We start from the raw sequence: 13234 nt of genomic DNA on the forward strand, positions 1-13234 counted from the left end.
AATCATAATATTAAACAATAAACCCGATTGTGGACTTTAACGTGTGCATAGTTTGGCACTATGGCCGTTAATATTAAAGCACGTTTGTCTCCCTGTCTCCCCCTAATCACACACAACCTTGATTGAGCGTCAAATGACTTTTTAAAAAATCCTAATTGATATTATTTAACTCTTCATTATCACTGTGAAAATGTCTCTGTGGTCATAACAAGCAGAGATGTATGAGGGTGAACCCGCCGTGCTTGAGTTTCACCTCGTTATTAAGTTTGACCTCAGCGTGAGAGGAAAGTCTCAGCAGACTCCACATGAAGTGTCACAATAATGATGGTTAAAAACTGAGAAAACGTTAATTATTGTGACTGATTTCTGGTCACGTTGACTAGCCAGGGTCCCAGACAGAGGAGGTCAAGATTTTTCCCAGATCTGGGTCCTGGTTATAAATAGTGTGAGGGTTTACAGACAGAATTAAAGCAGCATAAAAGCAGAAAGAAAGAAAACTTGTTCAAAGGTAAAACAGATTCTGATCCCTGTTTTTGGCAGAGGACAAAAGGGCTGTGTGGAGATCAGGTTTCTGCCACGTGACACCGAGGAATCTCAGTCCTGCACTCCCTCTGATTAAACATACCATAATACTCTGCAGTTATTAGACAGGCATCAGGTGAATTAGGCGAAAAATAAGTCCACCACAAGTCAAATTGTAATACTTTATGATTGCAATATTCTATTAATGTTCAATGGAAAAGCTCTAAAAATAATATACACACCGGCGAGTTACACAAGAATATGTTAACTTAAATGTTGCAGTATATTGTGTCATGAAAACATATGTTAATAACAATTAAATGCAGTTAAGTGAGATAAAGTGAAGTCTGATACGGATGTAAAGGGGATAAAACTACTTTGTATGTTTAAGTTACTTTAAACTCAATATTAAGGCATTTTAAACCGTTAAAGTGACTTCAAATAATGGAGAAAGTAGATCGGACATATTCAAAAGTTAATTTAAGACAAAGTTTGTATATTTTAATGACACAATGAGTAATAAAAAGCTCTTGATTAGTTCAATATTTTATCACCTTCTTTCAAACTTCACTTTCCACTGAGTTTTAACTATTACACATCTGATACTATTAATAGTAAAGAGTAATAGTAAAGAATTGGATATCACAACAGGTGAAAAGGGGTGGTTAGAGCAGCCGCCCCATGTAAAGATAGTGAGGGTCCTCGGGCAGCGGCCGCAGGTTCAACTCCGACCTGTGGCCCTTTGCTGCATGTCTACCCCTCTCTCTCAACCCGTTTCCTGTCTGTCCTATATAATAAAGGCTTAAAAAACTGCTAAAAAAGTAATCTAAAACCCCCCAAAAAACAAAAACAGGTGATAAAAAATTTTAAAGTTACTGTCAACTGGTTAAAAAACTCACATAAGCTGCCACCAGCGGATAAACCTACTATTAAAGTATGTTTAAGTTACCATAAACTCAATATTAAGGCATTTTAAATCATTAAAGTGACATCACATAATGGAGAAAGTAGATCAGACATATTCAAAGGTAATAAAACACAAAGTTTGAATATTTAATGACACAATAAGTAATAAAAGTTCCTTATAAAACATATATACACATACGAAACATAATATGAATCTTCTAATGAAACAGTAAGAGATGAAACATGTTTAAGTTATTGCAAAACTAGTTAAAAACTCACCTTTTCTTCAGGTTTTCCTCAGTTTACCCCTGAAGCTACTACGTTTTAGCTTCCACACATGGCCCAGACACTGTGAAAGAAAAATGATATGTATATTTTACAACATTTATAAGGTCACGCTCAAGTTTCATATATCTTTGAGCTGTGAGGAATTCAACCAAAAAGTAATTTCCACATTTCATATTGTTTTAATTTGAATATTTCTAGAGGCTTGGAGAAAGAAAGAAATAATCCCCCCCCCCCCCAGATATGAGCAGAATATAGGACCTTTACAGATTCTTTCTCTCTTTATATTTTATTCCAAACATGTAGCAAGTAAATATATATATGAAATGAAAGATAAATCTATACACAAACCCAACAATAAATTTTTCCTAAACACAAATTAAATTGTCCAAAAAGGAATAAATGGAAGTGTATCAATTGCAACACTATAACACAACATTATCAAAGTGATTAGAGTACCAATGGATGGATTACTGAACGGGCCTACGGGCTCAGGCCCATATGACTCAAGAAATGACATACACAACTCCAAACTATCCAAAATGACTACAAAGGGATGCAAAATGAGGTAAAACAGCTGAAGATAGATGCATAACATATACAAAGTGTGAATATACAAAATGTTAAAAATATATAAGATGACTAAAAATGTATGCACAAAGGCTGAGAATAGCTACAAAACCACCACAGAGGGATGCAAAATGAGGAAATGTAGAATGTAAAAAACAGTAACTCAAAATGACTAAAAATAGATGGAAACACACCACAGAGAGAAGCAAAACATCGTAAGAATAGACACAAAACCACCACGAAGATACTAAACGACCACACAGAAAAGTCATACATCTAAGAATACATGTATATTGAGTCTAAAGCACTCAAACTTACTAAAATTGGATGCAAATCGACCAGAGGACTGCAAAATGACAAAAAAATAAAGACATTATACATCTGCAAAGGGACTCAAAATGCTAAAAATTGCAAAAATGCAAAATGAGGTAAAAATAGACGTAATGCGACTGTAAATGGACACAAAATTACTCGATGGGGCCTGTCATGTCATGTCTGTGCCCAGGGGCCCATTGTTTCATGATCTGGCCATGGGAGTCCCACAGACACACTCCACCCCAGGTGACAGATCTGTGTCAGAGGATGATAAAGTGTCAGAATCAGAATCAGAAATAATGTAATAATCCCAGAGTGAAATGATTTGAGTGTGTATCAGTGTGGTGAGTGTTGTAACTATTTCAGAGATTTATCATTTGTTGCAAACCTCAGATTTACAGCCATAAATGGGATTAAAAACATGAAATCTCTCTTGATATCTATTTACTCCCCGTCATGTTTTAATCCCCGCAGCAGTAGAGCCCCCCCTTCATGTGAGATTATATGAGCGAGGTGGGTGGTGGTGGTGGTGGAGGTGGAGGTGGAGGAGGGGAGGTGCAGCAGCAAGAGTAGAGGTGGGACGTCCTCCTGAAGAGAGGAGGGGAAGACGAACAAGAAAAAAAGAAGAAGAGGGAGTGGGGGGTTCGGGGAGGACAAGACGAAGAAGGCTGCACCGCAAGAAGTGACTTCAAACACCGCGCAACATTTCTCCCCTCTCCGCCTCTCGGCGTCATGCGTCTCGGCTTTTAAAAGCGTCCCGGGTGCTGCTGCCGCTCCTGCCGCCGCTGCTGCTGCTGGGGAGAGGACGAAGCACCTTGCATCTGGGTTTTTTTTTGTAGCAGAGTTTTGTGAGCAGAGCAGTGAGTGAACAGGCGGAGGAAGAGGAGGAGGAGAAGGAGGTGGATACTTCTCCAAGGTTTCGGGACTGCGCCGCATTCCAGCCCGGAGCGCAGCGCTCAGGAGTCGGACCCGGTGCGCTCCTCCGTCTCTCCCCCACGATCCCTGGATCTTTCCCCTGGTTGTTTTCTTCGGGACATCAGTAATGCGCAGTGGGAACTGCTTTGAGTCGAGCTAGAGAGAGAAACAGTAACCATATCGCGCGTTTTCCTCCCTTCTTGACTGGATTTGGATTTAATGCCCTTTTTGGCTGCGACCATGGGTGCATGGTGGATGTTTGTCGGCGCTCTGGCTGGGATCCTCACCGTCGCCTCCCGTGGGACCCATGGTTAGTAGTATTGGTCTCTCTCTCTCTCTCTTTTTTTTGACCAAATGAGTTATTCGGGATGTTATGTAGGTCAGGGGTTATCAGGGACCACTCACATTAGAGCCCAAATATCATCACACATTTACTTCAATATTTGCCACTTTCCCCCAAGCCCTTAATTATAAATCTGTAGGGAAACCTTTTCTAATTGAAACAGTTTTCATTGATCCAGGCACCAGTGGGTGTATTTTATTCCTCAAGTTGCCAAGGACACTCTGGGACTCCCTCGGGGACCCCTGGAGGGAGTCCTGCCTTTGGGACCCCCCGAGCAGCTCGTTGTTCCCCAGTGGTGAGAGCAGAGATTAAAATGTGCAGAGCTTCCCCCCTGAGAGGAAAAGTTTCATATCGCACAGGCGTGAATCTGAGAGGATTTCTGAATGAGAAGCTGAGCTGAATAATTCATCACCAGGAGGCATAACTGTTCACTGTTAACTGTTAAAGCAGCGCTCAGATCAGATTCATCCAGGAAGCATGGAGAGGTGATATGTAAAGAGTGAGAGATTTGAAGTTATTGCAGTGCTGCTCAAACAACATTTGCATGCATCTACATGTATTAAACATCTTATTTACATCGATAAGCCTTTACATGTCTTGACCTGCAACTCAGTTCTTAGTGAGATAAAAGTCCGTTTGAAAAAAAAACTTGGTGGAAGAAAGAGCTTCCAGATAAAAAAGTAAAAATGTATGAATTGTGAATGGAGCTTTGGTCCAGGGAGGAAGATGACAGGGGATTAAGGAATGTTGCTCATGATCGCACAGCCCGTTTTCACAAGATAGAATAGAAGAGAATAGAATTGTCTTCATTGTCATTGTACCAGTACAACAAAATTTACAGTACAATCCTTAAAGTGAAGAAATAATTTAACATTAAAAGCATCAAAAAGAATAGGCTAGACCTTTAAAAGACACATTTAAAATGACAAGCTTACACACCAACACGCGCACACACATACACACACACACGCACACACACTCACACACGCGCACACACACACACACGCACACATACACACGCACACACACACACACACACACACACACTCACACAGCGCACACACACACACACACACACACACACACACACACGCACACACACACACACACGTACACACACACACACGCACACACACACTCACACACGCGCACACACACACACACACACACACACGCACACATACACACGCACACACACACACACACTCACACACACACACTCACACAGCGCACACACACACACGAACACACACACACACGCACACATACACTGACACACACACGCACACACACACACGTACACACACGCGCGCAAACACACACACACACGCACACGTACACACACATAAAGATTTTAATGGGATAATCATGGTCTACTGTAAGAGTAAGTTTAATTGTGGAGTTGTTCATCCCAACCTTGAGAGAAATAAGCATCAAAAACATCACAAACATGAGGAAATATGCACATTTTACCACTTTTTAATTTTGATGATTCGATAATCAAGGCTTCTGCAGAGAAACCTTTTACCAAACTTCACAACATCAGGACTCTTTCATATCACAAAAACATTCAATCAGTGTTTTTGAATGAGCGCCTTCCACCTGAGAATATCTTTGCTTCTATTCTGCATCACGAAAAGAAGATTGAACTGTTTTCTCATCCAGTTTGTACTCAAAACATAATCTTTTTTTGTGTTTGTATCCCATAATCGTGTTGATTTGGTGATTTGACGCTTATACCTGCAGTATCACCAAATCAATCCTTCATTCGGACAGAAGTGCAGTCAAGGGAAGTGTTTTTTTTAAATTGTGAACACTTTTATTGCTTCTATTTTAGTGTTTTAAGTGAATGTTTTTTGAGGATTTAGACTGTAGGGCAGGGTTTTGAAGTTCATTTCTGTTGTTATTTAGTTGTAGGATATCCTTGTTTTTGTTGCTTGTCTTTCCCAAAGCCCAATAGGACGTCCTCAAATGTCTTGTTTGGTCCATAAACTCAAAGATGTTTGGTTAACTGTCACAGGGGAGGAATGAAACCAGAAAAGATTCACATAAAACTGCAATCAGACTCAAACCAGTTAATCAATTATCAAAATAGTTATTCATTAATTAATGTAACAGTTGACAGCTAATCGCTTAATCTTTCACAGTATTCAGACTCATTATGAATCCAAGAATATTCTCCAAGGTGAGTGAGACTATAAACGGCTTCATGGATAATAATTCCGCGAATGCTCCCAGACACGTTCACCCGCCTGTTAAGGAGACCAGAAACGCAAGGACTAAACTTGCTGTCTGAGTCGACCTGTTGTGCATTTTCACTTTCTTGCATATATCAAACCCATCTTGGAAACTGATTCGGCCCGTGGCCTCTGCGCCATTTAAATATTCATAACTCTGCATCACATCTAAAAAGGCCTGCCCATGCAAAGCTATAGTATTCCCATCGGATGAGTTATAATACATAAGACTCTCAGGAGCTGAATCCAAAGCAGCTGTTACTGCGCTGACCCATTCACGGTTTCACTCAATTCCTCAAATCAAACTCCCAATATCACAGTCAAGTACCTGCAGTAGAAGAGTCGGGCTGCGTGTTTGTGTGTCCTGCAGGTGAACGTTTCTCTGCTCACGTGCAGCAGCAGAACCAAATCACTAGGCGTCCTCTGTCTTCCAACGCGGCATGCCTCCAACCTGCTTGGCACCACTTGCTCTGAATAATATGAAAACTTTTATAAAGATGCTGCTTCGCCTCCTTCCGTCGCTGCTCGATGGATCGGACGGGTGTTGAGATGAAGAGAGGACTTTCTGTGCAAAAGTTTAACTCACATGTTGCTTTAGTAAGAGTCCTGCAGGGCTGCGACTTACGAGTGTCTTCATTGTGGATTATGTTCTCAATTATTCGATTAGTTGTTTGGTTTATAAAATGGTGAAAAATGTCCGCTCAGTGTTTCCAAAGCCCAATAGGACGTCCTCAAATGTCTTTTGTCCACAATTCAGAGATGTTCAGTTTACTGTCACGGAGGAGGAAAGAAACCAGAAAATATTCTCATTTAAGAGGCTGGAATCAGAGGAATTTGACTTTTGTTTTCTTAATTATTTTCCCTAACTAAACCAGATGAGACTCTTACTCGACTTGGAGAGGATTTTTGTTTGATATTGAGCCTGAATATTGTACTTTTGAGGCAATTAACTGGCTATATTCCAGACTTGGAATAGACACTTGATGGATATAGAAGACAATCTGAGTCAGAACATGTAATGTGTAAACACTGATTTCTGTCATGTCATATGAAACAAGCAAAAAGCAAAAAAAAATGAGGATATCCTGCAAAGAATTAACAGAAAGTATCTTCCTGTTCTTCACAATTTGTATGTTTTAAAAACATTCAGAAAACCACTAAAAACACTAAAATAGAAGCAATAAAAGCGTTCCCAATCAAATACACTTGTCCGCACTTCTGTCCCATGGAGCACTGGAAGATGTCACATCTGGGCTGGATAGAGTGTTTTAAATGTCTAGGATTCATCATTTAAATATTTCAATGTAAAGTCTCGCCTACAAGTTCTAATCACTGAAACACTGTTTAAACAACTGTACACATTTTCACTTTTCAACTAAACTTCACCCAGTTTTAACACAGAAGTTTGTCTTTTTACCTGCAAATCACCAAATCAACGCTTTTATGGGATACAAACACAAAAAAGATGTTCAAATCTGACGGTTTTGAGCTCAAACTCCATGAGAAAACCGTTCAATCTTCTCTTTGTTATGCAGAATAGAAGCAAAGATCCTCCGTTGTGGAGGGCGCTCATTCAAAAACACTATTAAAGGAATGTTTGTGTGGTACGAAAGAGTCCTGATGTTGCAGATTATGATTGGTTGAAGCTGTGAGTTGCCAGGAATACTTCATTATCTATTTTCTCGATATAAATAATGTGTTAAATGATGTGCAGGCCGTCATATTTCATCATGTCCCTGATGTTCTTCGATGCCCGTTTCTTCCAGGGCTGTAAGGAACAACTCTGCACCATGAAACTCACTAACAGCAGACCACCAATATCACAAGCTGATGAGGAACTTTAAGCAGTGTGCAAACTATACCATGGCTTTCGTTGAAACTCACTTTTTTTAGCGGACGCCTGTGTGAGGACTGATGTGACGAAATAAATATATATCAAATCCTGAACACAGTATGAGACAATACGCAATAAAGCAGGGCACCGTATGTGAATTTTCTCATATTTCTGATGGTGATGGCTGCAGCAGCATCTACGCTGGTGTGTTTATTAAAGTGATGAAAATAGGTTGTGAAAATACAGAAAAATAGAAATGCATGGCATAAATTGCACATTAGAAACACCCCACCCCCCATCCCAGGTCCCCTGTAGTTCACACCCTGCAATCGAAGCTTGATCACAAGAAACCAATCAAAAGAGTTTGATATCTCCAGATTCTCCTTGGCTTCATCAAACGGGCTTTCAAAGCCAGAGACCTTTCTTCTCTCAGCTTACCGTAATCCTCCTTCATCTTCCACCAAACCTCCATTTAGATGATAGATAGCACTATATTGAAACTATATCCCAACCCGAAAAAAAGGGACAGAAGCATCAGGTTTTACTCACTGATGATGGTTTCAAAGTGAAACTGGAACCTTGAAACTGCAACAACAGCGGTAAAGTGCTGCAGGGATGACGTATGTTTGTCAGCCACCCTGAAGTCAGCATCTCCATGGTTCCCTCGACAAAAAGGCAACCACATTTTCCCTTTGGATTATTGCAGAAAATAAGATCTGTGGCAAAGAAAAGTTTTGGATACTTAAACGTTTTTTTCTCTCAGCAAGATACATTTCACAAATGAACTCCACATTTAGAATTTTTGAAGCCTGAATGCGATCTCCAGAATTAAAAAGCTAACGCTATAAACGAGCTACTGATACTTTTCTGTGGCGTGATGATATTTGCAGTCTTATTTAGCCACTTGTTAGTAACCACACTTTGTAAGACATGTACAAGCTTCAAAACTCACAAGTGGGGTTTTTATTGACGTATTTTCTAGGGCTGCACCTGATCAAGGAGTTTCTTGGTTGTCATTTAGAGCGATTAGTCGACTAATTGACTCACTAATTGACTATACTATAGTATAGCCCCACTGACTGAATAACGTAATTCAGCATAATTAATAACCATTATTTTACAAGTGTGTATGGCAGCACGCTATAAGTCTGCCGCTTGTTAATGACAAAAAAATCAGCAGGAAGACTGTCGGAACCATAGGTCGGAACATGGGCAGGTAGCTAGGCTAGGCTAACGTTTCTTGCAAAAGTTTGCATGTGACCTTCTTGGGTTCTTTTCAAAGTGATCCCATATTTTAGACGTCTTTTCCGACATGATATTAATTTCTAACTGTCTAACCGCTATGGAAGTGATACTACTTCCTGTATCTGGCCCTACAAAATGAAAAGCCCTCCAGCCTTTTAGGCCAGCCTCCAGTCACATTGATGTTCACTTAATTTTGACAAGACCTGGCTCCAAATGTTTTTTTTTCCCCCATAACAAATGGACTAATGATTTTTTGGTGAGTGGTGCTTGGTTGACTATTTTGGGGGAGCCCTAGTATTTTAGGTCATAGGATAAAACGTTAACATGTCTTAAGCTTGTGTAAACCACAGACTTTATTTCAGGCATCCAACCAAAAACTTTTAAAACACTGACTTTCAGGCGAGGGAACTGAGTGCTCACTTCAGGGTTTTTGGACTCCTTCCTGCAGTACCATACGCCTCTGGCTTCCTTTGGAGGAACTCCATATTTTTTCTGTTTAAAATATGCATGTTAAACTAAGATTTTACTCTTTAACTACAGAAAATGACCTCCACGTTTGGCCTAGTAAGTCAATCAATCACGATACTCTAGCAGCACTTATAGTGCGAAAAAACAACTTCATTGTGCAGCCAACACGTTTTGACAAAAGTTGAAGCTGATGTTTCCATGCACCTTAGAAGGAGGTAGTGTGCCAGGAATCCATACAAAATCTCCATTTTTAAAGAAACTGGATTACAAAGTCTTCATACTCCCATCATGCCTCACAGTCAAATAAAGAGTTAATAATTGTTTGAAATCTGAACTGTTAATGTTTTTTTTTGGAGACAGTCTTCACAGCTTTTACTTCTGCCCACAACTAAAAACTCTCAGATCATGTTCTGCAGTGCACTTTAGCGACACAGAGACCACAGCATGAAGCAGCAGCATCAGCAGACTCTCTCTCTCGTGTGAGAACGCAGCTGTAACTCTACTCCTGTTTTGTGAACCTGCACCATTGTAGTAAATGTTTATCTCTTGCTGTACTTTCCCCCTGAGGCGTCTCAGACTTCTCCAGTCGGCTTCTGTGAGGCTCAGACCTCACAGCGTCCTCCTGCCTCTTCACACGTCTGTGTTTTTTTAACATGTAGCCCTCAAGATCAGCAGACATGATCATCAGTGCCATTTATGTCTCGATGTCCCATATTTTCTGTTTTCTACAAACCCTAATGACAACTGTTCACGGTGCGCCGCATTATACATGATGCGTAAATGTGTTTAATATAACATAGGTGATTTGGATGTTGTAAAGCTGCATCCCTGTACGTTACTGCTCTGTAGGTGAACTCATGCATGTGTCATATTTCCGTTGGCCTTCTGTTTTTGTCATTAAAAGTGCATTCAAACTTGAACCTGAAAGTTTTGAATTGATGCATAAATTCAGAGGACAGTAAGGTGTATTGGTTTACAGGAGACGTTTCTGTTCGGATGCTGAAAATTAAAGCTGATTGGACACATTTTCAACGATAAATGAGAAGAGAAAATCAGGTTAAACAGCAAACCTGAACTCTTCCAGACATTTACCCAGGCGCCGCCCCTTGTCTCAGCCCAACAGAGTATTTCCAGTAGCTGAAAATGTGTCTGAGAAGGAGCTCCTGTTGTGTGCTGCACGTGTGAAAGATAACTTTGGACAATGTCTGCACCCGATCTATAGAACGTTGTCAAGAGTTGATATGAGAAAACAGCGTATATCTGCAAAATAAAAGAGGGCTTTCCAAACTTGGAAAACTTTAACATCATCTTCATTGAACATTTGTGGTCACGTACTGTTTCAGTGAAACCCGAACACCTGTCACCTTTTTAAAGTGCGCTGGTGTCATGGCTTCGCTTCGATTCGAGGAGATTTTGAATATTTGTTCTTGGATTATTCTCCTGCTGGGATTCAGAATCAGTTTACTCACCATTTCTTTTTTCCTCTGTTGACCACTTTCAAGAGTTTGACAGCATGCAGCGACCCACATGACACTCGGGGCTTTACAGGAACAGATTTACATAATCCCCTGTTTCATGAAAAACTGTTTCATGACATATGGAAAGGTTGTGACTGGACTCTAATGCTATCTCTCTCTCTCTCTCTCTCTCTCTCTCTCTCTCTCTCTCTCTCTCTCTCTCTCTCTCTCTCTCCCTACATCTGTCATCCCAGGAGCTTGTATCTACGAGGGATCGCTGTATGCGGTAGGTGCATCCGCCCTGTCTTGTCCTGTTTTACTTCTCCACAATCACTGGTTCAGATATCCTTCCTGTCCACTCACAGAATTAGGATCCCGGGTTTGTCCGTGAAGCCTAATGGGTATTTGCTCATGTATTCACAGGGGACATCTCCAGGTTAGCATGACTGACGGTTGTGCAGAGATAGGTGGTAAAAAGGTGTGTGTATTATCAGTAGGGTTTGCTGCATATCCTGATGTAGCTGAGAAGATGTGTCTCATCTATAATGCATGCCTCATACTGACTTTGTGGATGATAATGGCAATGAGAGAGAGCACAATGCAGCTCAGCTCAGCTCAGCTCAGCGGCGGGCCGCGGCCGCTCCGGCGATTGAAGGCAGGGCTCTTTTCAAAGTTGAGAAAGAAGTTTGTGACGAGCTTTATTCCTGCGGTGTTGCTGGCCGTTGAAGAACATGAACACAACATTTGGTCTCTTTTGTTTTATGCTCTTTAAACCCTGCTGCAGGATCCTCTTATCCTGGCTTGAGACTTGTTTTAATGTTGAGTGTCTGTTGGGTTTGGCTCGAGGCATCGACTAGTCGCGATTTGCTCTTTGAATATAAGTTTGTAAAAAAGTGGAGTTTGAGACAGAGATGACAGTCATGCCCGGATATTTTTTGGGATTTTTTTCAAATGCAGAACAGGTAAAGCATCAAGAAAAAGTCCCATTTATCCCAGTTCTGATGTCAACTGTCACCCGTTGATTTCATCTCTGAACGCAGCTGCATGAACAAGCTGCCACAGGTGTCCTCTCCCAATGACACATCAGCCCCAGTGCTGCAGGGAGGTCTGGCTGCATGGAAAAAAAAACACTGGCTTGTTTATATTTTATGAAACCAATCACGATCACCTTGACTGATCTGGTGCTAAGCCACAGATGAACAACGGTGCCCTTGCAGAATAGGGAGTGAAGTCCCTCTCCTCTCTTGTCCCGTTGCTACAGATTGTGGAGAGTGTGTTTCCAATTATAGATATCTTGGCATATTAATTGATGAATCCCTTTCTTTCACAAATTATATTCAGCAGCTTAAAAGGATTGACACTGACACTGGGTTTTTATTTTAGGAATCAAAAAAGAGATTGGTTGCTGCCACTTTTATGTCTGTTCTGGACTACGGTGATGTTGTTTATATGTAAGCCTCGTCTCAAAGCTCACGTGCTCTTGACACTGTGTAACATGGAGCTCTGAGGTTCATCACTGTAGGCACGGGTTGGATGGTCCTCCTTATCAACACGTAGACTGAGACACCTGCATATTCAATCCTAGGTTTACTTCCTTCTTACCTTGTGTCCTACATTAAGCAAAATAATGCTGGGACTTACAATCTTCGTTCTCTGAATCTGTTCTCGCTGTCTGTTCCAAAAGTCAGAACTGATCTGGGAAAGAAAGCGTTTAGGTTTGCTGCTCCCTCAGCCGGGAACACTTTACAGAAAACTTAAAAACAAAATTAGTTGGTCTCATTGAATGACCTGGAGACAGAAACATCTGGCTGGGCATGTTTTACCTGAGGCTTGTATTATTGTAGCTGACCTTGAAATTTTTGCTGTTTTGGATGCTATGTGTTTTTAATGTTTGTGAGTATGTATGACTATGCCGCTGCCTGTGTTGGCCAGGACACTCTTGTAAAGGAGATTTTTAATCTCAATGAGTCTTTTCCTGGTTACGAAAAGGTTAAATAAATAAATAAAATGAGATGTTTCTCCATTTAAAAGATCATTTTGCAAGTCAAGAAAGTCACAGCCATCATAAACGGCGAAACACTGAGCAGTTTCCGACATTTAACTTCAGCACAGGTTGTACTTTGAGGTGATTCAGCTG

At 40.8% G+C, this 13234-nt stretch overlaps 1 protein-coding gene across 2 annotated transcripts in view; it reads left to right on the forward strand.

Annotated features, from left to right (window-relative positions):
- Nucleotides 1–3452: 3452 nt before the first annotated feature.
- Nucleotides 3453–13234, forward strand: part of fras1 (Fraser extracellular matrix complex subunit 1) — a 310210-nt gene continuing 300428 nt past the window's right edge. For both annotated transcript variants that reach the window (XM_083913052.1, XM_083913053.1), the window contains exons 1-2: nt 3453–3823; nt 11352–11383. In XM_083913052.1, the coding sequence (XP_083769178.1) occupies nt 3733–3823; nt 11352–11383 (123 nt within the window). In that variant the 5' untranslated portion in view covers nt 3453–3732. The remainder of the gene's footprint in view (nt 3824–11351; nt 11384–13234) is intronic.

This window comes from Echiichthys vipera, assembly GCF_963691815.1.
Source record: "Echiichthys vipera genome assembly, chromosome: 4".
Classification (NCBI taxonomy): domain Eukaryota; kingdom Metazoa; phylum Chordata; class Actinopteri; order Perciformes; family Trachinidae; genus Echiichthys; species Echiichthys vipera.